The 27,622-nt window shown below is 40.4% G+C and overlaps 1 protein-coding gene across 26 annotated transcripts in view; it reads left to right on the plus strand.

Moving 5' to 3' along the window:
- The window catches only part of CELF2 (CUGBP Elav-like family member 2), a 702,444-nt gene that overhangs the window by 505,394 nt on the left and 169,428 nt on the right, over window positions 1-27,622 (plus strand). For 15 of the 26 annotated variants that reach the window (XM_040343368.1, XM_040343357.1, XM_040343358.1 and 12 more), the window contains 2 exons: window positions 8-56; window positions 2,128-2,172. In XM_040343368.1, the coding sequence (XP_040199302.1) occupies window positions 8-56; window positions 2,128-2,172 (94 nt within the window). The remainder of the gene's footprint in view (window positions 1-7; window positions 57-2,127; window positions 2,173-27,622) is intronic. The other 11 variants (XM_040343363.1, XM_040343364.1, XM_040343379.1 and 8 more) reach the window with 1 other exon arrangement.

Here is a 27,622-nt window from a genome sequence, read left to right on the forward strand (position 1 = left end):
GTTTCAGATGCATCATCCTATTCAGATGAAACCTGCAGATAGTGAAAAGTCAAACGGTAAGATAAACTTTTAGTTGCCTCTGAATTCTTTATATCAACTTCTCAAAACTTTTTAAGTGTTGACCGCAATTTTTTTTTTAAATAAGAAGACACTATTGTCATCGTGACCACTGTTTTGTTAAATGTTTTACCATTTGTGCAGCAAATATATAAATTACACTATGCTAGATATTATAATCGTGTGGTGAAACAAAATGGCAGTCCAAAATAAAAAACGGCATTATACCTTTTTTTGTGCTTGCCTTTACTGTGAATTATAACATAGTCAGAAATATTTTTAATTAATCAAAATTATGTAATTACCCACATCTGGTCTATATTATTCCATCTCTACATATTACTACATATTAGTTAAACTCATATTTTTTCCCTTTAGCAAATATCAAAGGAACACAAACGTATTTTCTAGTTTATCTGAATGGATTTGTTTACATGGCCAATCTACAATGTGTATGCAATAGATAGATAGATAGATAGAGATATCTATCTACATATATATATATATATATATATATATATATATATATATATATATATATATATATATATAGATAGATATATTAATATCTATCTATATATATAAATATATATATATATATATATATATATATATATATATATATATATATATATATATATATATATATATATATATACAGTATAATAGTGTAGTGCTCCTAAATTTTTTAGCTCTCCCTAATAAGTTCTCTTCTTCTCTTCTACCTTTACATACAATTCAAACACATACAAATTGCAATCAATTCCAAAAGTGCATTGTGCAATAAACCATAAAATTCACAAAGTGCATGGTCCCTTGAGCTCTAGCTCTCCGATATGTTGGTATGATAATATGTGGGTTTTCTTTCCCTAGGAGCTCTAACCGAACTTGTTAAAGTGGTTGTTAATGGAGAAGGTTTTTAATGCATTCTATGTATTAGGATAAAAAGCCTTCTGTGTGCAGCCCCCCTAATACTTACCTGAACCTAGATTCAGAGATGTTTCACAGGAGACTAATTTGTTGAGACAGCAGTGAAGTGTCAATGAGGAGAGGGGGCGTGTCTGAATGGACACAGGGAGCTGTGACTCAGCTCGGGTGCCCCGGTGCCCCCATAGCAAGCTGCTTGCTGTGGGGGAATTCAACAGGAGGGAGAGGTCAGGAGCACCAAAGAGGGAACCGAGAAGAGGAGGATCTGGGCTGCTCTGTGCAAAACCACTGCAACAGAGCAGGTAAGTATAACGTGTTTATTATTTTTAAGACTTTAGTTTCACTTTAAATTAGCTGGATAGTGGGAGCAACTAAGGAGCAGGAGCCTCATTACACAGAACCTACATGGGAGGAAAACTAACAGAGCTGTAACTGGCCTTGCCTAAAAAAAAAGGAGGTCCACTTAAGGAGGGGAGCTTTCATGCAAAATGAGCACAGAGGTTGTTTCACAGTGGAGATGGATTTATTCCCTGGCAGCAAGATTTTGCATGAGAGCACATTTAGGAAGTGTGAAGCACAACTGATTTTTTATTGACTGTATATGAGCACATGTAGCTGTTCAATTGTGTGTTCTGCCACAGTTGCTGAATTTGAACTAGCACTTTGGTTTGTCAAGTATAATTTATTGGAGAGCTACATGAAGGGTTCTTAAAGGGACTGTGCACTTTATTAATTTATTGGTATATTACACATTGCAATTTGGAGTTGAATGCACATTTTGTTTATTTTAAGTGTATGCAAAGGTAGATGAGAACTTAATAAGGTGGTTAGATTTTTTAGGAGAACTACACTATTTTATATATTAATTAATTAATTAATTTATATTTGTGGTGATTTCACAGAATTGTTTGAACTGTTCCTTAGATGCATGGTGAACTGATTTGCCCATCACAAATTCTAAAATATTTATAATATTTTTTTAAAGCATATTACTTGGCACTGTGTTTAAATCAAGGATGTTTGTTGATGTGAAGTAAGTCAATTATACTAATAGTCAAATAGTCCTAAATGTATTTATAAAGTGTATTTATAGCAATTGTATTGTTTTGGATAGAGTTATATTTGCTGTCTGTGTCTTGCTAGGGGGCGCAATTTATTTGACTTCCTGTCTTGGAGATGCCGAAGGAGGTGAGATAGTGTGTAGGAGGCTAATTGTGGGTGCAATGCTCTGCAGGCTACTGACAAAAAAAATGCACTTTTTTTAAGAAAAAGATACACATTTCTATAAATATCATGCTTTGGTGATGCATTAAACATGCATGTAAAGTGGGGCATCTGTAAGATGTACTACAGAAAAAGAAAAACTATTTCCAATAAATTACATTTGTTGCAGCTTTTTTCTGTAAACCAATTGACCAGGGGGATTCCCCTCAACATCTATATCCAACCTTTATCCTTCATGAGGGTTTCATATGGATTTTGATGTGCACAATTGTGTTATTGTAGTAGTTACCTAAGAGTAATCTCTGGCTTTAACATTTTTTACATGGTTTGTCTTTCTTATCTGTTGTATTTAATGTCGAGATGTGTGGATTGTCCATTAGTAACTGGGCAGATTAGCTTCTACATTGACTATTGCTAACTGTTTGAGCCTAGGCTCACATTGGAGAGGGTTAGAAATTACACAAATTCTAATATATAGTGAATGCAGCCCGACTTCAGCGGCGATTTGACCAACATCTGTGTGGGTTCCTGCACAGATGTCTATTAAACCCCTCCCCCCCCCCCCCCGAAGTTGCCAAAAGTAGTACAGAAACTACTTTTGGAAATCGGTGTGGCACTGCAAAGTCTGTGCCACACCGACTCGGACGTGCCATTGCCGGCAATAGCCGCCGATTACCCATGGGATTTGACATGTCAAATATTATGCCAAATCGTACCAATGTGAACCTAGGCTAACACATGGTCAGATGAGACAGTAAGATTAGTTCAGCTGACACATAGGGAGGGATTTAGTAAAGCTGGAGCTAAATCTGGTGAAGCTCTGCATAGAAACCAATCTGATTCCAGGTTTAAGGCCCCATACACACTATTAGATTTTCTGCAGATTTTTGTCTTTAGATTTGCCAAAACCATATACTATGAGCTAAAACCCTAATGCCGCGTACACAAAACCGTTTTTCATGATGAGAAAAATTAAATTTTTTAAATTGGTCATTAAAAATGACCATGTGTGGGCTCCAGAGCATTTTTCTCGTCGTGAAAAATGGCCATTAAAAATTTAGAACATGCTCAAATTTTTTGCTTTGTTTTTCACGTCATAATTTTTCACGTTGTCGTTTTTCACGTCATGAAAAAACGGTCGTGTGTAGGCTTTAATGAAGGGAAAAAAATGTGCATGCTCAGAAGCAAGTTATGAGATGGGAGCACTCGTTCTGGTAAAACTAGTGTTCGTAATGGAGAAAGCACATTCATCAGGCTGTAACAGACTGAAATGCACGAAGACTGAAAAGCGCGAATTGTCTCTCACCAAACTTTTACTAACACAAATTCAGCAAAAGCAGCCGGAAGGGTGGCGCCATCCGAATGGAACTTCCCCTTTATAGTGCCGTCGTACGTGTTGTACGCCACCACGCTTTGCTCGAGCATTTTTTTTTTAAGATCGTGTGTATGCAAGGCAGACTTGACAAGAATCGCGTAGAGAAAAACTGTTTTTTCCATGACATTAAAAACGGTCGTGTGTACGCGGCATTAGAGTTTCAATTTGTATGCAATCAGGCAGGCCCTTGCACTACATGGTTTTAGTAAATCTGAAGGCAAAAATCTGAAGAAAATCAAATAGTGTGTATGGGGCTTTAATGTCAAATCCTAATTGAACATGCTGAGTTTAGAAACTGATTATGCAGTTTTAGTAAATCTCCCCCCTAGCTTTATTTTGTGAAAAGGGGCAGTAAAGCACAATTATTGTGCAGCACTGCATAGCACCAGCAATGAACACATATGGTGCTCTTGTGTAAAGATATAATTATAAACTATAGTGAAAATACATATAACTACGAATATACAGTATAAAGCTTACCTTTTAATAATGTTATATTACTTTTACCTACTAGGACACACATGACATACTTAAACAATTCAATTCATTTTGTCAGAGCTCTTGAGTGAATATATGCATCAGAGCGTATAAACAAACAGATGTGCATCCTTGAAAGGGAACCATCATTTGTACCGCACTGTTCACATCACTGTTACCCAGACTAGGTTATCAATGATGAATATGATCTTTAAAGAGGAGCAAAACTAAGTGAAAACCAAATTAAACCAAATAATAGGTTCACTGCATTTTTCCATAATCTGCAATTATAGCAATCTCAAACCCTGGTTCCCTTCCTTTAGCATTGACAGTTCAGATATGTGCCTTGCTCTCCCTTACCACAATCTTTTCTGTTGCTTTTATCAAGTTTACATCCCTTCTCTTCAGTCATTGGGTGGCCATTAATGGCGTAAAACCTGTGCATATACAAAATAGTTGCATCGCCTTGGCATCCATCTTCATTTCTACATGCCTGTACATGCTCCACAGGTGGTTTGCACTATTAAAATTTGCTAGAAGAAAGATAAAAAAAAAGAAATTCTATTATGTTTGTTAATGGACACAGCTCTTCTCATTCTTGACCATAGCACCACCCATAGAAGCAAAACACTAGGCAGAAAATAACACTGAATTGCCTATGGGCACTTCTAGCTGCTGTGGACCCCCTTCCTGCTATAGGCAAGCCAGTTGTATCTACAACTAGGCTAGATATGATAACAATGAGTGACACTATAGGAAGGGAAATGTTAATTACAGGCTCTCCTCACTTAATGACCAGGTTCCTTTTCAACGACTAGTTCGGACATTAAAGGAGGAGACACAAGTATTCAATATTTTAAGCATTTTTAACTACTGTACTGTACTGTATTGTGAAAAAAGGTCTAAACACAAAACTCCAGAGCAATAACATTGTTTTAATTTGCATAAGTACAGAACACAAACAAAAATTTTGTACTGTACTTTGTGTCGTTCGGGTGGGGAGAGCTTGTCGTATGTCCGAGCGGTCGTGAAACAGATAAGTCGTTAAATGAGGAGTATTTGTATTACATTACTACACCTTGTTTAGTGTGGGTCAGCAAACCTAATACTCATTATATATATAAAAAAATGGGGGAAAGGTCCCTGGGAAAGCAGGTCCTTTATGCAACCCCAAATGATAATGTTATAAAAAATATTCTTTATTAAGGACTTTTAAAAAAATTAGAAAATAGCACAACAATGCAATTTACATCTCCACCTGACACTAAAAATTACAATGCTGTCAATTCTAAAAACAACGCAGGGCTCCGGACTTTGAAATTACTTAATATAAATATATGGTCACCATAGTACAACAAACAGCATCACTGCCCCCAAGCTCAAATCAGAGCATACATACAGTATATGTGTTAAAATGCATATGTCAATGAAATGTGATAGCATGAGGTGTCAAAGTGATAGATTGCTCTATAAGCTCATCAATGGATAAACTGCAAGCAGCAATATGATAGTGAACGTATAACCTGAAAGAGCATAAACTGTAGTAAAATGGAGGCATAAGGGCAGGCGTATTGATACTCAAAGACACTTACAATGATAAGTGACAGAGTGTTTAAACAACCACACACAGTAATAGCAGCCTAATTAATAAGGGAAATATCCATTCATCCCTAAAGGTAGCTGGAGTTTAATCTTAGCACTTGTTAAACAAGATAGCTCAGTTCCTAAGCCACAACAGTGGCTTTGACTTGAAATTTCAGAGGTATCATATAAATGTGTTGGCTGCAGCACTGGTCACCCTCACAGCTAATTTAGCCTATTTTACAGCAAAAAGATCAATACAACCCATACATTCCTTAAATCAAGATTGCCTCCCAACAATATGTCAGTACGCCGTAAGTTCCCTAGGCGCCATACAAACAAGTATACTGCCCATGTGTATAGCATATTAGGTGGTTAAAATGTCAGAAGGAAAATAAACCCTGAGCTTAGCAGTGCTCAGAGGGTCATACAGACTCATTGTCAGCTGGCTGGTGCCTGATAGATAAAGACTTGGAGACACCAAGTTGTAGAGGTATACCACTGTGCAGCCGGCGTTCCACGAATCCACTCCAGCTTTGACAATACAGATCGGAACATTAACAGGCGATATTGGCCCGCCATATGGCTCAAAGTACTTTACAGTGTGTCATACTGAGTATCACAGACTCTGTAACATGCATGCTACAGTCTACGCCTTTTGCCAAGGACCAGGTTGTTTAAACATTCTGTCACTTATCATTGTAAGGGTCTTTGAGTATCAACATGCCTTCCCTTATGGCTCTATTTTACTACAGTTTATGCTAGTTTGGTTTATAAGTACACTATTATATAGCATAGAGCTTGTAGTTTTTCTATTGATGAGATTATAGAGGGGTCACTATCACTTTGACACCACATGCTATCCCATTTCATTGACGTGTGCATTTTGACACATATGTATGCTTTGATTTGAGCTTGGGTGCATTGATGGTGCTATGATGACAAAATATTTATATTAAAGCATTTGCTACTCCAACACTTCATATTCCTGATATGTGCCTGTGGTACCATGTACTTGTACAAGAAAGTATCCTGTTCTCTTTGTATTGCTTCCCTTATGTGAAATCACTGGTGTCCCTGCCAGTCCCTCTGCTTTCCTATTAAAATCTGACTACACTTAGCAGGAGAACACACCATAGTCAGTTCTCTAGCTATGCTCTCCTCCAATGATTAGACTTGTTCTGGCATCCCCCCCCCCCCACTGCACAGCCATTCACTGAGAAGCTCAGTCTGCTGTTTCTACCCCCTCCAGCTCATATGCAGCTGAGAACAAAGGGAATGTGCCCCTCTACCTGGTGGAAGGATTCGTGAAGAGAACCAGCCACATGTTTTTAAATGAGCAACCGTAAGTTGGCACATGCATCCCTGTAAGTGCCACTTTAGATACCTCCTTTCACTCCTTGGCATAGTTAGTACTGCAATAGCACTTTTAATTGAATTGAACTCAATGATTTTTACAAGGACCACAAGTTCTCCAGTGGGAAATAAGAAAAAAGTTAATTAGAGCACGTTTCACAGAATAATGCTTAGTGAAGCAAGGATGTCAAATTCCAAGAACCACACTCTGAAAGATTTGGGAATATAGACCAGAAATGGGATTTTAATGCAAAATATTGATTTTAATCAAGAACTCTGTGTTGAAGAGTGCACATCTGGTCAAATAACGATTAGGTGGCATGCTGTGTATAAAAGCAATATATGCTAACTCATTTTATATCACAATGTGATAATGACCTGGCTGGCAAAGAATTTCTATTTTGTCATGTAGTTAACAAGTTTGATAAAATAGAATTAGTACAAGGCTAACTAGGCTGGGTCATAATGTCATTCACCTAATGTTTACTGCCTGGTACGTTTTGAGATATAATTGACAATACTGTACATAACGATAAAACAAGTCTGGAATGTAATTTTTTTATGTGTAGAAAATTAATACCTGAAATAGAAATGTATAGAATCAAACCAAGAGAGTGGGGAAAAAAAAACATAATATGAATGAATTTACAATCTAAGAGATAAGGAAACAATAGATTCTAGATAGGTAATTTAAAATGGAAAAAGTTGACCTATTCACCTGAAACCTCGCACACAAATGTACACATGTGAATGGTAATTTGAATACAGAGCTTACAGTCTACACGTACACGTACACACAACCGTTATTCATGTCATGAAAAAAACTATGTTTTTCTCGACGTGATTTGTCGTGATTCCTCTCAAGCCTGCCTTGCATACACACGTTCGTGTAAAAAAATGCTCGAGCAAAGCCCAGTGACGTAAAACACGTACGACAGCACTATAAAGGGGAAGTTTCATTTGAATGGCGCCACCCTTTGGGCTGCTTTGCTAATTTCCCTGTCTCATAACTTGCTTCTGAGCATGCGCATTTTTTCCCCTCGTTAAAGCGCAGACACACGACCGTTTTTCACGACGTGAAAAAGAATGACGTGAAAAACGACGAGAAAAAATAGAGCAGGTTCTAAAAAAAAAAAAAAAATTGCATTTTTCTCGTCATGAAAAAGCATTAACCCCCCTGGCGGTATTCCCGAGTCTGACTCGGGGTGAGATTTTTTGGCTACGATCGGTAACCCCGAGTCAGCCACAGACAAAGTTACTTACCTTGTCCCTGGATCCAGCGATGCCACCGCGCTGTGTGAGCGAGCGGGACCTCGCTCGATTCACACAGTGCCTCTGTGTGCCGCCGATCTCCGTTTCCTGCGACTTTATGACGCACGGGAGCGGAGAACGGCGCCAAATTCAAAAAGGTAAACAAACACCTTACATACAGTATACTGTAATCTTATAGATTACAGTACTGTATGTAAAAAATACACACCCCCCTTGTCCCTAGTGGTCTTATATGCATGGTATTGTCATAAAAAGTGTTTGGGGACCTGGGTCCTGCCCCAGGGGACATGTATTAATGCAAAAAAAGTTTTAAAAATTGCAGTTTTTTCGGGAGCAGTGATTTTAATAATGTTTAAAGTAAAACAATAAAAGTGAAATATTCCTCTACATTTCGTGCCTGGGGGTGTCCATAGTATGCTTGTAAAGTGGCTCATGTTTCCCGTGTTTAGAACAGTCCCGCAGCAAAATTACATTTCTAAAGGGAAAAAGGTCATTTAAAACTGATTGCGGCTGTAATGAATTGTCGGGTCTCGTTAATATAGATAAAACTCATTGAAAAAAACAGCAAAGGTTCCCCCCAGTCCATTACCAGGACCTTTAGGTCTGGTATGAATATTAAGGGGAACCCCAAACCAAAATTCAAAAAAATTGAGTGGGGGTCCCTCCAAATTCCATACCAGACTCTTCGGGTCTGGTATGGATTTTAGGGGAACCCTGCTAAAAAATTCAAAATGAAATGGCGTAGGGGTTCCTCCAAAAATCCTTTTTTCGAGCACGCAACCTGGCAGGCCACGGGACAAGGGCCTCATCCTTGTCCCGTGGCCTGCCAGGTTTTTGTTTTAAATTGGCGCTGGGTTTTAAAAAAAAAAATTTTAAATTGGCGCTGGGTTCCCTTAATATCCATACCAGACCTGAAGGGCCTGGTATGGAATTTGGGGAGACCCCCACGCATTTTTTTTGATTTAGGGTTCCCTTAATATTCATACCAGACCCAAAGGGAACCCATGTCGTTTTTTCCAATGAGTTTTATCTGTATTGCTGAGACCCGACAATTCATTATAGCCGCGAGTAGTTTTAAATTACTTGTATTCCTTTAGAAATGTCATTTTGCTGCAGGACTGTTCTAAACATGGGAAAATGTGCCACTTTACAGGCATACTATCGACACCTCCCAGGCATGAAATTTAAAGGAATATTTCCAACTTTTATTGTTTCACTTGGGGCACCCTGGGACAGGACCCGGGGCCCCCAAACATTTTTTATGACAATACCATGCATATAAGCCTTTTCAAATGAGCACTTTTGTTTTTTCATGTTTGTGTCCCATGGACTTTAACTTTAATTTTTTGCCTGTTCGCAAGTTCTGGTGTGAACCAAACCGAGGGGGGGGGGATGTTCGGCTCATCCCTAATGACATGTAAACAAACTTAAAAAGAAAAAAGAGAGAACGGAGGGCGCACCGACCTAGTGTGATACTGATATGAATTTTAATAAAATTGTTTAAAATAAATCATTATACTCACAAGTGGAGTATAAAAACAGGCCTTGAAAGACAATACAGCAGAAGTCCAACACCCACGGCAAAACACGATAATCGCTTCAATCTATGACCGTTGTCAGCCCTAACAACGGTCATAGATTGAAGCGATTATCGTGTTTTGCCGATGGTGTTGGACTTCTGCTGTATTGTCTTTCAAGGCCTGTTTTTATACTCCACTTGTGAGTATAATGATTTATTTTAAACAATTTTATTAAAATTCATATCAGTATCACACTAGGTCGGTGCGCCCTCCGTTCTCTCTTTTTTCTTTTTTAGTCTCATGAATTCCCACGATTCTGAGGAGGGCTGCAAGACTCTGGAAGATACCTTTTAAATTAAACCTTACCATCTCATAACATCTTCCAAAAATACAGGAGCGTAGGAGATTTGTCTTGATATGTAAACAAACTTGCCAGTTATCGGCATTCCTTTTCTCACGTATCATCACAGCGTGAGGAGAAGAGAGACAGTAACTGGCAAGTGTGACAGGGGATATTTACACAGATAATCAGGGCACTAATCAACAGTGTCCTGATTATCAGTGCAGCACCAACAGTGCCAGTCAGTGCCCATCAGTGCTGCCTATCAGTGCCGGCTATAAGTGCCTCCTTATCAGTGCCACCTATCACTGCCCATAAGTACTGCATATCAGTGCAACCTCATCAGTGACTCCTCATCAGTGCCCATCAGTGCAGGTTTATCAGCGCACATCAGTGAAGGAGAAAAATTACTTATTTGCAAAAGCCTTTTTTTTTACTTTTTGGTCTTTTTTTCGTTTGTTTAGCAAAAACACAGTGAGAATTAAATAACACCTAAAGAAAGCTGATGATGAAAAAATGGTATGTCATTTAAAGTGCGACAGCATCAAAAGCTTAAAATTGGCCCAAGTAGAAAGGAGGGGAAAGTGTGCTGTATTTAAGTGGTTAAATAACACCTCAACCTTGTAGGCTATAAGTAGCCACCCAATAATAGTGTGCAGAGAATGCCAGCAATATTTTTTTATAATGGAAAGAAATCTTTCTAGCAACCTTAACTATCTTTTCTAAAACTGGGTGACAAATTCTGCTATACTAATCAGAAAAACTCACAGATTTGTTAGCTGGTAATTAAATGCCATATGTTCACATTAACAGATAGGAAAGTTGTTAATTAATGCAGCCAATGTTTGATCCATGAGTAAATACCTAAAATCACAGAAAGGAGTGCTAAAATATGTACTACTGGAAGAATTCTCCTGAATTAGAAAATGCAATTAAATGAATAATTTCCATTGCTAATAGATACAATCTAGACCCCTACACCCATGTACAAATTACACATTAAATATGGACGAAGCTTAGCTCCCTTACGTCCTGATCACACCTTGTGTTGTGTAATTACATTAACCAAAATGTGTTCAATAGGATCAATTCTGAAAAGTACCTAAGAAATGAATAGTCTGCGTTGACACCTTAGCTTACAATCATACTCATGTTTCAGATAGCAGTTGAAATTTGCATTGTGAAGGGCGGCTGCAAGTGAGCATCTAGAGAAGACCGTTAGTTACCTTTAGTGATAATAAGGCCTTGTACACACGATCAGTCCAAACTGATGAAAACGAACTGAGGTTCAGTTTCATCAGTCCAAACCTACCATGTGTATGGCCCATCAGACTTTTGTCCTTCAGTCCAAAGTTTTAGTACTTGCTTTAAAATCGGACTGATGGACTGATGATCGATCGGTCAAAACCGATGGTTAGTACGCAAAAGCATCGGTTCAAAACCCGCGCATGCTCAGAATCAAGTCGACGCATGCTTGGAAGCATTGAACTTTGTTTTTTCAGCACGTCGTTGTGTTTTACGTCACCGCGTTGGACTCGATCAGATTTTGAACTGATGGTGTGTAGGCACATCAGACCATCAGACCATCAGACCATAAGGCCACGTACACACGGGCGGACAAAACCGATGAGAATGGACCGAGGTTCAGTTTCATCGGTCCAAACCTACCGTGTATAGCCCATTGGTCTGTTGTCCTTCAGTCCAAAATTTTAAAACATTCTTTAAAATCGAACCGATGGACCGCTGCCCGATCGGTCCAAACTGATGGTTAGTACAGAAAGCATCAGTTCAAAACCCAAGCATGCTCAGAATCAAGTCGACACATGCTTGGAAGCATTGAACTTTGTTTTATTCAGCACGTCGTGTGTTTGACGTCACCGTGTTCTGACCCGATCGGTTTTTGGAATGATGGTGTGTATGCACATCAGACCATCAGGCCACTTCAGCGGTGAACCGATGGAAATGGCCCGTCGGACCATTCTCTTAGGCTTGGAACGACCGTGTGTACGCGGCCTCAGACTTCAGCCTTCAGTCCGTTTTAATCGGATGGACTGATCGTGTGTACAGGGCTTAAGAAGTAACCAGTCAAAAAGTTGCTTCACTTGATTGTTTGTTATTGCCAGGATGTGCATTATTATCCTGTTTTAAAGAATCAAAATAAACAAACATTTTTTCAAATACATTGAAACTATTTCCCTAACTCATTTAGGAAGCAGCAGACATGTTGTGAATGCCTATATCTCAAAAAAATATGTTTTAACCCAATGCATGTAGAGATTATTAGGCAGATTCATGAAGACTTACGAACGGCGTATCAGTAGATACGCCGCCGTAAGTCCGAATCTGCGCCGTCGTATATTTAAGCGTATGCTCAAATTGAGATACGCTTCTCTGTTGCTAAGATACGACCGGCGTAAGTCTCCTACGCCGTCGTATCTTAGCTGCATATTTACGCTGGCTGCTAGGGGCATGTACGGCGATTTACGCAGAGAATATGCAAATGAGCAAGATACGCCTATTCACAAACGTACGCACGCCCATCGCATGTAAGATACGCCGTTTATGTAAGGCGTTTTCAGGCGTAAAGATGAGCCACCAAAAAGATGGCGCAGTATGGATGTCGGGACAGCCGTCTAATTTCACGTTGTTTACGTCGTTTGCGTAAGTCGATTCAGAATGGGGCTGGGCGTAGGTTACGTTCACGTCGAAAGCATTGACTATTTGCGACGTGATTTTGAGCAGGCGCACTGGGATACATTCACGGACGGCACATGCGCCGTTCGTTAGGCGCGTCATTTACGTGAGGGCACAATTCATTAGCATACAACACGCCCACTACAGCCTACTTTGAATTACGCGTGCTTACGCCGGCCCATTTACACTACGCCGCCGTAACTTAGGACGCAAGTTCTTTGTGAATACTGTACTTGCCTCTCTAACTTACGGCGGCGTAGTGTATATGAGATGCGCTACGCCCGCCTAAAGATAGGCATGTGTACCTGAATCTAGCTATATCTGTTTTTGTTTTAAGAACATTTTTATTTTTTGTGTACAACGAAATAAAACTTGAACACACTTGAATTTGGAGAAAATTCCAAGTTACATTTGGCATATTTGCTCATTCTTAAAGTCATACTATACTAAAATATCTAACATTTAGCACAGTTTAATGTGACATGGCAATCGGAAAACATTTAGAATTCCTCATTAGAACATTAGAAGCAGGTCATTTGAATCTACAGTAGATCCCCTTTAACATAGACATTTCTAAAATACTGATTCTATGTGCAGTTATATATTGCTGTTAACTGTGAATTTGTAAATCTTTTTTTTTTTTTTAAATAAATGTTAAATGTACCTGCTTTGTGCAATGGTACTGCCCCCAATCTGCTATTCTGAGGTCCATCACCGGCGCACCTCCTCTTTCCAGTGTGCTACCATAGGAAGTTAAATAAGTCAAATAAACTTACTTTTTTCAAAACCTAGGGCCAGATCCACAAAGAACTCACGCCGGCATGTCTATTGATACGCCGCGTAAGTTCTACGATGCCCCGTTGTATCTTTGTTTTGTATCCACAATACAAGATACGACTGAATGTGGGCTCGTCCTGACTGACGTACGTCTAAAGCCCCATACACACGGTCACACTTTTTGCCAACCAACTTCAAAATCTGCAAGTTTTCTAATTTGTCTGACCGTGTGTACGCTCCATCGGACCAACTTTTTCGGGTTTCGTCCAACAAAAAGTTGGGTCTGCAAACGGACCAACTTTTCGGCAACAAAAGTCAGATGGTGCCCTGTCTGACTGTGTGTACAACAATCCAACCAACTTTTGGACAAAGTGCAAATATGCATGCTCACAAAGTGCAAATATGCATGCTCAGAATGTTAAAAGCAACAAACAATAGCAGAAGTTAACCAAAGGGTGGCGGTAAAGAGCAGAAAATAGCAAAAAAAAAAAACGTGATGTTAGGAAAGTTTTAGAAAAGTTTGCAGAAAAGTCTGACTGTGTGTATGCTATGGGTGTGGCCGGACAAATCAATTAGGAAAAAAATCCAAGGGAAATTTTGTTGGATGTCTGACTGTGTGTATGAGCCTTTAGTACGCCGTCGGATCTTAGGTGCATATTTACGCTAGCCACTAGGTGGCGCTTCCGTTGATTTTCGCGTAGAGTATGCAAATTAGCTAGATACGCCGATCCTCAAACGTACGTCTGCCCGGCGCATTTTTTTACGCTGTTTACGTAAGGCTTTTTTCGGCGTAACGTTACCCCTGGGTCTATGAGACGTACGCAATGTTAAGTATGGACGTCGGGACAGCGTCAAATTTTTCGTTGTTTGCCCATTCCTCTTTGCAAAATAGCTCAAACAATGTCAGATTGGATGGAGAGTTTCTGTGAACAGCAATTTTCAAGTCTTGCCACAAATTCTCAATTGGATTTAGGTCTGGACTTTGACTGGGCCATTCTAATACATGAATATGCTTTGATCTAAACCATTCCATTGTAGCTTTGGCTGTATATTTAGGGTCGTTTTTTTTGCTGGAAGGTGAACCTCCACCCCAGTCTCAAGTATTTTTCAGACTCTAACAGGGAGGTGGGTGTAGTTTAGTGTAGAAGAGACAATGCATATCTCTCATACATGCACATCTCTCATACAATAAAAAGCCTGCCTGCTCACAGTATGTAACAGTGGGATGTTAGTTTCACTTTAAGCCCATATGTGTATACTGCCAAAGATAATTGTCTATAAAAGTGATCCGCACAACCGATGCTGCTCTAAAATCTTGCTTTTATTAGGAAAACCACAGTGTACAAGTCACATATATATATACAGTAGTACTTTGACGCATTTCAGCCTACATGAATATAATCTTGATTAAAGCCGTGTAGGCTGAAACGCATCAATGTACTATATCTGTGACTTTTCTGTGGTTTTCCTAATAAAAGCACGATTTTAGAGCAGCATTGGTTGTGCGGATCACTTTTATGAACAAATAACTTTAGCTCTGCGACTGCAGATCAAGCATCCTCGAGTTCTACTAATGGTGGATTGTATGGGTAGCAGCATTGGACTCTTCACTAACATTATGTGTATGCATTTGTCTGGCACACAATATATTTAGCTTCTCTTTCAGTACCATGGACAGCTATGCAACTTCATCCGCGTTGCCTCTTGAGGCCTAGGCTAAAAAGATTTCTTATTAATTGCCTTAAATTAAAACGTTAATGCTCATTGCCTGTTGAGTCACACAATTAAGAGCTCAGTTACACTTGAATTTTTTAATTTATTATTAGCAGGAAAATTAACCCCTTAATAACAAATATGTGGTATAATGGAATCTGTGAAGATTATTTACCAAACTTAAAATAGCCAATTATATGCAGCAGAATTTCCTCTTCAAATATTGGATATTTGAAGTAAACATACATCTATTTCATATCATCTTACTGAAACATCAGCATTTTTTTTAATATAACTTTATGAACGGATCTTATGAATCTTATGTTTTTTGATCACTTATCATCTCCACTACAGAAGTGCAGTAAAACACAAAGGAATTTGGCAATCAAGTCATCCAAGTTGTGAAACTCTGTCCAAAAAAAATCCAGAAGCATATTTGAAGTGGTTCAGCATGCACATACCAGCACAACAGTAGTATTTCATATTACAGATACTCCTCATTTAACGACTTACCTGTTTAGCGACCACTCTGACTTACGACTAGCTCTCTCCACTTAAATGACGTGCTATACATCATTGTATGGTACAGCAGCCCTCAAAATTTCCACTCGCCTGCTAGCATTTGGCGAGTGGATTTAAGCTGGGGGCGAGTGATGACAGGGCTGCATGACCAATCTCCCTCCAATCTGTGCCTACACTTAGAGTCCGATGAGATTGGCGGCCGAAGAGGAAAGGTGCATGCTCGGGAAAAGTAGTCTGGTGAGCCGCGCACAGGCAGAGCAGTACACAGGTGCTCTCCTTACAATTCTCATCAAGCCATGGGACCTAACAGTATGACCTCTCTGAGCCTGCCCCCCTCCCCCGGGCCCCGACCAATATAGCTAGAGAGCAGAAAGTAATGAGTGAGGTGGAGGATTGCAAAAATTACCACTCCGGTGCAGCGCTCACTGAAAGTTGCCCTGACATGAGAGCGGCAGCCTTCTAGTTTGTGCAGTTTTCTTCTCCTTGTGCTCCATGTAAGTTTAGCCTGAGCACTGTGAGCAGACTGGTCTCACTGTGCGCTGTGCGCTGTCAGTGTGCACTGTCAGTGTGCGCTGTCAGTTGTGTGGATCTTGGCGCTGGATTGTACTCCCTCCCGCTGTGCTGCAGCTCCTCTCCTCTCTGCCAGCCTGAATAAAAGGGGGAAGTGGGGACATGCAAGCGTGGAGCCGCACACACAGGCTCCTGATGATGAGATGAATGGGAGAGAGAGAGAGAGGATGGATGGGAGTTGCAGAGGAGACAGCAAGAGAATGGGGAAGAGACCCAGTTCTAGTGCCCTGTCCCTCTGGTCTGCCCCCAGTGCCCTGTCCCTCTGGTCTGCCCCCAGTGCCCTGTCCCTCTGGTTTGCCCCCAGTGCCCTGTCCCTCTGGTTTGCCCCCAGTGCCCTGTCCCTCTGGTCTGCCCCCAGTGCCCTGTCCCTCTGGTCTGCCCCCAGTGCCCTGTCCCTCTGGTCTGCCCCCAGTGCCCTGTCCCTCTGGTCTGCCCCCAGTGCCCTGTCCCATTTTGTTAAAGATGTTGTTGGTAAATATTTAATTTTGTAACTTGATTCTGCATAAAACATTGTCATTCCATGAGATAATCTACAAGGGCGTGTTTATGGGTGCAATTAGGCGCAGGGCAGTGTATGAATTAGGTGGGGCAATTGGTGGCGAGTAACTCTTGAGGCCTGGCTAGTAGCTCAGGACTTGAAATTTTGAGCCCTGTGGTACAGTACAGTACAGAATTTTCATTTGTCTTCTGTACTTATGCAAATTAAAACACCTTTTTTTTCCCCACAATGCAGTACAGTACAGTAGTTAAGAATGCTTCAAATATTGATTACTTGTGGCTCCTCGTTTAACGACCAATTTGTTTAAAGGGGTTGTAAAGGTTCATTTTTTATTTTCTAAATAGATTCCTTTAAGCTAGTGCATTGTTGGTTCACTTACCTTTTCCTTCCATTTCCCTTCTAAATTGTATTTTTCTTTGTTTTCTTTGTCTGGAATTCTCACTTCCTGTTCCTCCTCAGTAAGCTGTTCAGTAAGCTGTTCTGGCTGACTACACACCACTCGGATGGGGAGGGGAAACAGGAAGTGAGAAATTCAGACAAAGAAAACAAAGAAAAAAAAAACATTTAGAAGTGAAATCGAAGGAAAAGGTAAGTGAACCAACAATGCACTAGCTTAAAGCGGGGGTTCAGCAGGAAATCATCTTTTTTTTAACCTGTGCATCTACTGCTATTAACATTATTAACAGTGTACTCACATCTCTGAATTTTTTAGGCATTCGCATGCGAATTCGGCCGTAAATAAGTATTTATAAAAAATTTGTCCAGTGAGGTTCCATCTTGCTTGTGGGCACTGTGAAGCCCACAAGCAAATACTTCCTGGATTCTGTGAATGCTCTATCCCACGCATAGGTAGTGTTGACGGTGAGCGGTGCTGTCAACACTACACGCTTGCCATCACAACAACCAGCGAGCAAAATCTTGCGATATCTTGGCATTGTGTGTTAGGAATCGTCTCCTGGGAAGCGTGACACTGTGCTCCCAGGAGACATTGCAATCCTGTCCCAGCAAACACTGAGGCGCCGAGAAATAAAGAGCCACGCCCACTCCCGCAGGAGGGATACCAGGAAGTGGCTGCTATTGTCTACTGAATACAGGTATTGGAACCATTTTAAAAATTATGGATACCGGAATGTGTATGTAAATACGGAGCTGGTGTGAATAAGCTGAAGTTGTTATTGAGGGTGAACCTCCGCTTTAAAGGAACCTATTTAGAAAATAAAAAACAAACCTTTACAACCCCTTTAACAACCTGGTCGTTGAAACGGAACCTGGTCGTTAAGTGAGACATACCTGTATAGCATACATCTTGATATGTTACAAGGTTTGATGGTTTCTTGATCTGTCTAAAACAAACTTGCAGATGCATTCACGTGGAATGTTGACAAACACCCACAAGCTAGATTGTAACCATGTACATATTATATTCGTTTATCTGACTTTGTTAAAACAAATTCATTTTTGGCATCTAAGGGAGTTTGCCTTTTTAATGAAGAAAAAAAAAAGATCTTTCAGTAGATAAAAAACACAAAAAAAAATAAAATACAACAATTCTGCTAAAATAATTTGCACAATAATAAAAATAAATATGTGTGCTGAAAAGTCTCGCGGGGGAAATTTCTGACTTCGTAGCAGAACTTCAAAACTAGCTCTGACAGCCTGCTCATTAACAATGAATTGAATTTGCATGCCATTTAGAGAATGGAAGGAATAAAATCATAAAAGGAAATTCAGACGACTATAAGCATTATAAAAACAAACAGAAAAAAAAAAGATTTCAGTTAACTGTGCATAAATCGGTAGCTACCCGTTCAGTACTACAGTATAAGGACATGCAAATACTACCACTGTTTCACTAAACACACAGTATGTACTTCTGGTAGGGGTCTGCTGTCAATGTTCAGCTGTGGTGGCCTAGATTCTAGTAACTGCTATCACCACAGTGAAAAATAACCCACTGATAGCTCAAGAGCATCTGTTTTATCTCCAATCTATTCAAGATCATTACCAATCAAAGGATTAGCTCTTTGAACACAATGTGTACTTCCTATTTGAAGCATTTTTCAAGACATGGTGTTAAATCACCTTAGGAAAAATGATAATCTAGGACAAGTAAGGGAGAGTGAAAACTGGATATCATACAAACTTTTTAACTACTTGCTGACCAGGCCTTTTCTGGAACTTTTTGTTTACAAGTTTAAGTTAGTATTTTTTGCTAGAAATGGACTTAGAACCCCCAAACTTTTTTTTTTTTTTTTTAGGAGACCCTACGGAATAAAATGGGGATCATTGCACTATTTTATGTCTCCCTGTATTTGTGCAGCGGTTTTTCAAACACATTTTTTTTTTTTGGCAAGAATACATTTTATTGAATAAAAAAAACACTAAGGTTAGCCCGATTTTTTGTATAATATAAATAGATACCTAACATGTTATGCTTTAAAATTGTGCATGCTGATGGAATGACGACAAACTACAACACCAAAACGATGTATTATGAGGACCTTTCTTAACTACTTGCCGACCAGCCGCAGAAGTTCTATGGCGGCAGGTCGGCTCCCCTGCGCGAGAGACCGTAGCTATACGTCGCTCCCTGAAGCGGCCACTGAGGAAAAAAAATGTTTTATTATATATTTTTGGGGGATATTTATTATAGCAAAAAGTAAAAAATATTATTTTTTTTCAAAATTGTCGCTCTATTTTTGTTTATAGCGCAAAAACTAAAAACTGCAGAGGTGATCAAATACAACCAAAAGAAAGCTCTATTTGTGGGAAAAAAAGGACGCCAATTTTGTTTGGGAGCCTCGTCGCACGACCGCGCAATTGTCAGTTAAAACAAAAAACAAGGGAAGAGGCGCCTCTGGGTGTAATAGTTTTAAAACAATTTAATAAGGTTAAGAACTTAGGTAGTGGTCACTCACATTTTAGAAGTGACAAATAGGCGTGTAAGTCAGTAATCCTGAGGTGGGGAGAGGTGTCATCCGGCCGTCACTGCCATCCAGGGTCTGCTGGAGCGCTGTGTGGACTCACTGTCACCGCTGATGGAGATGGTTGGCTGCGATGGGGAATCTTTCCAAAACGAGGCTTGGAGCGCAGGTGGACAGCAGGCGCGGGTTGATGGGTACCGGGTATGCGACGCATGCGACGCGTTTCACTTCCTGTCGGGCTCTGCAGGTGGGCTTTGCGAACACGCCGGAGCTCATGCTTAATCAAGAGTTAATGCATGCTAATAAAGGAGGTGTGTTACTGGCCAGATCACCAGGGGGGAAAAGAGGGGAAAAAGGCTAAAAAGAAAACAAATTCAGCCACCATAGCTAATGATTTGTAAACTGCAATGTATTACATTTTTGGTTTTGTGTTTATTACCGCATTAATGTTTATACTGTACATACACACACAAAAATTGCTTTCATTGGTATTACTAAGGATCAACAGTTTTATAGTCTTGGCCCCTTTACACAAAAAATATTTCACAGTAAATAAGGAAAACAATAAAGTCTCATAAGTAACCCATTGAAATGATTTAGGAGATTGTTTGCATTGTATACAACATAGAAAATGGCTGGACCCTTATGCCTCATACACACGATCGGATTTTCCGACAACAAATGTGTGATGGCAGGGTTTTGTTGGATAATCCAACTGTTGGTATGACTCATCGGACAATTGTTGTCGGATTTTCCGACAACAAATGTTGGATAGCATGCTTTAAAATTTTCCGACAATAAATGTGTGCCATTGGATTATCCGATCGTGTGTACACAAATCCGTCGGAAAAAATCCAAAGTGCAAACACGCATGCTCAGAAGCAATGCTAACCATAGCACAACATTAGCAGAAGTTGCCTAAATGGTGGTGCTAAAGATCTGAAAAACCACGTAGTTTCATATTTGTTGGCTGAGAAAGTTTTGCCATTTGTATGTAATACAAGTTCACAACCAACGCCCTTCACACAAAATTCCACGTATTTGTCCAATGGAAATCATATTGTGTGTACAAGGCTTTAGTCTCTTTAAGCATTATATTACATTTCTTATGATCGGAAATTCCGACAAGAAAACCGTGGATTTTTTTTCAGACTGAATTTTGGCTCAAACTTGTGTTGCATACATACGGTCACACAAAATTCCGACCATCAAGAACGCGGTGACGTACAACACTATGACGAGCCGAGAAAAATAAAGTTCAATGATTCCGAGCATGTGTTGTATTGATTCAGAGCATGCATGTTTTTTTTTGCGTCGGAATTGCATACAGATGATTGGAATTTCCAACAAGAACTTTTCCTGCCGGAAAAATTGAGAACCAGCTCCGACAGAAAAAGTCAGATGGAGCCTACACACGGTCGTAATTTCCGACCAAAAGCTCACATCAAACTTTTCTTGTCGGAATTTCTGATCGTGTGTACGCGGCATTAGAGTATATAGTGATATGTCTCTGCTCTTGAGCTTTCAAGGTTGTGCACTCATTGTTGTAATTACAAAAGCATGCCATTTACCGTATTTATCGGGGTATTGCGTGTCCGGCGTATAGCGCGCACACCTAAAGTGGACCCGCATTCCTGTGGAAAAAAGATTTTTGTACTTACAGTTTTGGTGTCTTGCGCGGCATCCATCCGCGGCCTCGTCGGCGGCTTTGGGTGTTCTCTTCGTTGGGTCCGGCGTCCTTCTGTGGCGTCCTCCCCGCTCGATCCCCACGCCGAGTTTGAATACTGCGCCGGCATATACCGAGCGCAGTACACTCGTGTATAGTCGGGCATGCTCGGCTACTCTCGCGCTCACGTCCTGTACATCCAGGACGTGAGCGCGAGAGGAGCCGAGCCTGCCCGACTATACACGAGTGTACTGCGCTCGGTATATGCTGGCGCAGTATTTAAACTCGGCGCGGGAAAGCGGGTATCGGCGTATATCACGCACCCACGATTTTGCCCTGATTTTCAGGGAAAAAAAGTGCGCGGTATACGCTGATAAATACGGTATTTATTTTTTTGGCTACCGTATTTATCGGCGCATAACACGCACAGGCGTATAACACGCACCCTAACTTTAAGAGGGAAGTTTCAGGAAAAAAAACTTCCAAAGCCCCCTGCGTATAATACGCAGGCACAGTTTACCCTCTATTTTCAGGGTAAAAAAGTGAGTGTTATATGCCAACAAATACAGTAATTATATTATTTTATGTAATAGAAAATACAACAGAAGGAGTTGTATTTCCACAATGTGGTTCTAGTTAACGGCATTCCCAATAGATAAAAAAAAAAGCCAGAAGATTGCTTAGCATGTGAGATGCTACATGTACCTAAAATGTCATTTTTTGACAACACCTTTGATGTTCTATATTGTGATGACCAAAATCACTTGAGATTAATGAGGATATTACAGCTCAGGCCATTTTTAGCATGCAATCAGATCACATAAAACAATAAGAGGTGTTTAGTGATTTAAAAAGTTAAATTCAGTTTTCCATTTCATAGATTTGCATTGTTTTCCATGTTATTACTAACCACATCTTATAGTATAATCAGAAGTTAAAGATTTTCATATAACAGTACAATCAACAATAATTATTGAACCTTTAACCTAAAAGAAAAGACATGGGTAAAAGTGATTTAGCATATCCTTTTAGATACCTCTTATGATTCGGTAAATTAGCCTTGAAGACTGTGTTTGGAACTAATGATATATCCTTTCACAAGGTGCACCATTATAGTCCTTAAGGATGCAGTTTGATAGTGCATGCATAGGTAAATGTGATATGATGCGAACAAATCATTTCATGTGTAGCCCACTTACATTAAGCAATACATTTCACTGCACATTAAGTCTGTACATCATGTGATTTTTTTTTTTTTTTTTTTTTTAAGTTTGGCAAGTAAAGAAAAAAGGAATTCTGGTTGATTCATTTGATCCAGACCATTAGCCAAGAAAAATTATGCCAGTTCAAACCTCAAAGGAGTTTTTGACAAAGGAAAAAAGTACTAAAGTTTGAGGCTACAAACTGGATCCATCCTATTAACACTATTGTAATTTGTCATCTGTGTAGCTAGTTCATGCAGTGCAAGCACCATGACAAGCACGTTAAAGTGCTGAATTTGTATCCCACAGTTTAGTTTCAGACAGAAACCTAATGATGCAATTACTGTAAGAAATCAAGAAGCCTTGTATACCCATAAGCTCCTGGGCACGTAGTAAACAGTTACTACAATTTCCTACTTTCTGATGTTTAAAATGATGCATTAGCAACAAGTAACATAGAAATAGTGATGTCAATGGCCCCATTTTGTTGTGAACATTGCAAATCTTATTTCCTATTAATATACTGTACTTATTAAGTCAGCAGCAATACTAACTGCTGGCACACTTCTATGATGTAGTTTCAAGCGCTGAAGAAGAACTCCAAGAACACATACAATTCAGTTTTAAATACACAAAAGTCATTTACTGTATATACTCGAGTATAAGTCTAGTTTTTCAGCCCTTTTTTTGGGCTGAAAGTGAACCACTCGGCTTATACTCGAGTCAGTGTACCGTGACATGCAGACGGTGGCCAGGCAGTGTTAAAAAGTAGCGCTCCTTCATGTCCTGTTCCGTTATAGGCAGAACACTCAGTTTCCCAGCAGACACTGTGTTCAGTATTCCACCTATCACAGATGCCTTGATAGATAAGAGGATGTCCAAGATAGAAGGAACACTGAACACAGTGTCTGCTGGGAAACTGAGTGTTCAGCCTATCACGGAACAGGACATGGAGGCGCGCAACTTTTTAACACTGCCCGGCCGCCGTCTGAATCTGCATGTCACGGACTATCACGGAACAGGACTCAGGTACACAGCAAAGTGATTCTGCAATGGGCACAGTGAGGTCTGGCTGCATTGGGCACAGTGAGGTCTGGCTACAATGGCCACAGTGAGGTCTGGCTGCAATGGGCACAGTGAGGCGTGCAAATGGACATTGTTGACCCTCTTTTCCACTTACAGTAGCGGCTTATACTCGAGTCAATACGTTTTCCCAGCTTTTTTGTGGTAAAAGTAGGTGCCTCGGCTTATACTCTGGTCGGCTTATACTCGAGTATATACGGTATCTGTGGTTGCTTAGAACCCAATGAGCTAGGAGGAAAAATAATTCAAATCAAAATGTGTCCTAGTAGGAGTAGGAAATGAAAGCTGTCTTACGTAGCATGCTGTTGTGACCTCACGCACATTGTTTAACCACTTCAATACCAGGCACTTTCTCCACTTCCTTCCCAGACCAATTCTCATCTTTCAGCACTGTCGCATTTTAATTGTCATGCGGTCATGCAACACTGTACTCAAACAAAATGTTTATCATTTTGTTCCCAGAAATAGAGCTTTAGTTTGATGACATTTTATCACCACTTGGGTTTTTATTTGTTGCTAAAAGTATTTGAATAAAGTCTTTGTTTCTGTTATAAAATTGTGTAAATAAGCACGTATTCTCCTTCACTGATGGGCACTGATGAGGTGACACTGATGAGGTGGCACTGATGGGCACTAATGATGAGGCACTAATATGCAACACTGATGGGCACTGATAGGCTGCAATGATATGCAGCATGAATGGGCATTGATAGGTGGCACTTATGGTCACTCATAGGTGGCACTGATGGGCACTGATAGGTGACCCTAATGGGCACTTATTGGTAACCCTAATGGTCACTGAAAGGCTGCACTGATGGGCACTTATAGGTGCCACTGATGGGCACTCATAGGCGGCACTGATAGATGGCTCTGATAGGCAGCACTGATGAAGAGGCACTGGCAGGCATTACTGATGGACACCGATTGGCACCTCTAATGGGCACTGATTGGCAACCCTGGTGGTCCTGGATGGGCATACCTGGTGGTCATGGGTGGGCATACCTGGTGGGCATCCCTGGTAGGCACAGATGGGCAATTCCGGGGAGCTGCACTGATAATCAATCAGTGCAGACCCCCCTGTCAGGAGAGCAGCCGATTGGCTCTCCTCTAGTCACGTCTGTCAGTGCAAATAGAGGAAAAGCCGATAAATGTCTCTTCCTGTTTATGCTGTGATTAGCTGTGATTGGACACAGCTGATCACATGGTAAAGAGCCTATGTCAGAGGCTGTTTTCCAAGATCAGTAATGCGGTGTGTCAGACTGCACTGCGGGCACACGATTGCGGCCTATCCTGCTGGATGTCATATGAAGTCCAGTCAGTATAACTTAATCACTTTACGCATGCCATTCTGCTATATGGCAAGTGGAAAGTGGTTAAAGTACTGTTGTGTCAATCTCCACCTTCTACTTAGATGATTGAGTTATAACAATATTCACAAATTAATATTGATTGATCAACTACCTAAGCCTAATATCATAGCTCCGAACTTTTGAGGGATGGTGCCTCTTTTAGAACTAAATTCCTCATTCCCTATTTATTTGCCTGTTGTCCTTTTTTTTTGGTCTGATAGACCTCTACTAAAAAATTATGATTCAACTACCAAAATTGTTATACTGTACTAAAATTTTCGTACATCCTTTTTAAAAGCAAATAAAAAGGAAATGTAGTGGTGAAAAAAGCCCTTGTAGTTTAACTACTTATTGTTCTAAGTCGTACAGGACACAGGATCTTCAGCATTTAAACATGGGCTATATGCACTACCTTCAGGTGATTGGACTTTTACAAACAAAAATCTGCAGGGGCATCCCCTGTATAACCACTCCTAGCGGGAACGCGCCTAATTTAAATAGTACACTCCCCCTAGCCGCAGAATTTGAATTCCGCTGGGGGATTTACGATCCGCCACCGTAAGTTTGGAGGTAAGTGGTTTGTGAATTACCCACTTGCCTCGAAAACTTGCGGGAGTGGATCTTAAATCAGGTAGATCGAGCGGATCTAATGATCCGCTAATCTACGTGAATCTGGCCCTATGGCTCCTTCTCAGCACACAGCCCCACGTGAGGAGGATGAAGGTAGTCTATCTCCAGAGGTACCTAATATCCTTTGTTTGGGTAGTTTCTTCTAGCCTGATTCCTTGTCTTCCTCTGAAAACTACGCTTGCCCTTCAGCTCCTCATTCTTCCTATTTATTTAGTCACAATGCCTGGTTTCATCAGCAGAGTTTCATTCCTTTCAGAGGAAGATAGATAACAGGGTTCACAAGCAAGGATCGTAGTAGCCAGCCGCAGGATGGAAAAGCAGCGGTGGTACCTCTGTCAATGTACGGGGAGCTGGACAGCTGGACACCTTACTAAAATACTACACCCTGTCCTTTTCTATTTTGCTTCACAGGGTTGTGCTTCACTCCCAAGGTCGCAGCCACCAGTTCATTCCTGAACTGATTACCTGCCCCATCATATACACTTTTGGGACTAATTATAGACAGTACTGAGTTGGTCCTTGCGCCACCTCTCCTTTTCTTGTTAACCTTCTATTGCTGCCATTGCTGTTTGCCAGACCCTTACTGTCTGGACTAAGTGCATTGCCGTGGAATCCTAGCTCTATCCTACTTATTCTTTATAAATTAACAAGTAGCTTTTTTAAGATGGAAACCCTCTGTCCATGTGTGGAGGATCCTTTGGCTGAAATGATGGTTAGTAGATTTGCTGTGCTAGAAACACCTAAATTGTATCGCTTTGAAGGAAATGGTTTACTGGGTAGACCTTCTACTCTTGAGGTTAGAAAAAAAATGTCATCCCTGTTAGGCTTCCAAGCCTGCCGAATCTGGCTCTAGGCTCTTTTTCCAATTAAGGTGTGCTCTTACTTGTCAGAGTGGGGAGATATCTGTTGGCTCTCTCGGCCATCTGTTCCCTGACAATCTCAGATGTCTAAGTCCAATCTGTCATTGTCAGAGGCTTCAATCTGAAGTTTCATATTTTGCCTACTCCCTCCATCATACTCTCAAATGTGACTCTCACTCCACAAAGGCAGGTGGATCTCCTTGTTGCTGCTCAGCAGCATCTCTTGCAGGAGTTCATTGATCTAGTCCCAAGCAAGGAATGCTTTTAAGTACTACTGAAACCTAGTTACAGTTCCCAAATCATACAGAGGTCCAATAAGGATCTAAAACTTTCAACTTTCAACTTGTTCCTGCTGGTTCAAAGGTTTTGCATGGAATGGATCAGGGCTGTCATTGGCTCCCTCCTTCTGGGGGATTTTCTGGATTCAGTAGACACCTGCAGAGTTTACTTCCACATGCCCATGTATCTTCCTTATCAGTATTATCTGTGTTTTGTCGCTCTTCTCTTTTTGGCCTGTTCCTGGTGCCCTGGATTTTCACCGAGATGTGCAGTCTTAGCTCTACTCCATTCCCAGGGGAGACTAGATGTGAGTTACCTGGTTGTTCTCCTGGTAATGGATCAGTCCTCCCTATCCCTGTCAGCCAGATAGTTCAGACTCTGCAGAGCTTTGGTTGTATTTAATATTCAAATGTCATTGCTGGAACCGACTCGCTGATTAGCATACCCATGTCTCACATTAGATACAACCCTGTCCAGGGTCTTCCTCATACTTTCTCAGTCATCCACATCAGAACGCATCAGAATGCTTCTAACAAAATGTATTCACTCCATAGATGTCTAACACTAACTGCACTAAATTTCAATTGTATCTGAAATGCAACTTCATAACTAATGCCATACATTCCAGTTTTATTTGCTTAGAACCATGAGCAAAATCCTTTGCTGACAATTTTATTTGTAACACATTAAACCTCATTTATAAAAAAAAGGGAAAAGAAAAATAA

This window comes from Rana temporaria, chromosome 3 (assembly GCF_905171775.1).
Source record: "Rana temporaria chromosome 3, aRanTem1.1, whole genome shotgun sequence".
NCBI lineage: Eukaryota > Metazoa > Chordata > Amphibia > Anura > Ranidae > Rana > Rana temporaria.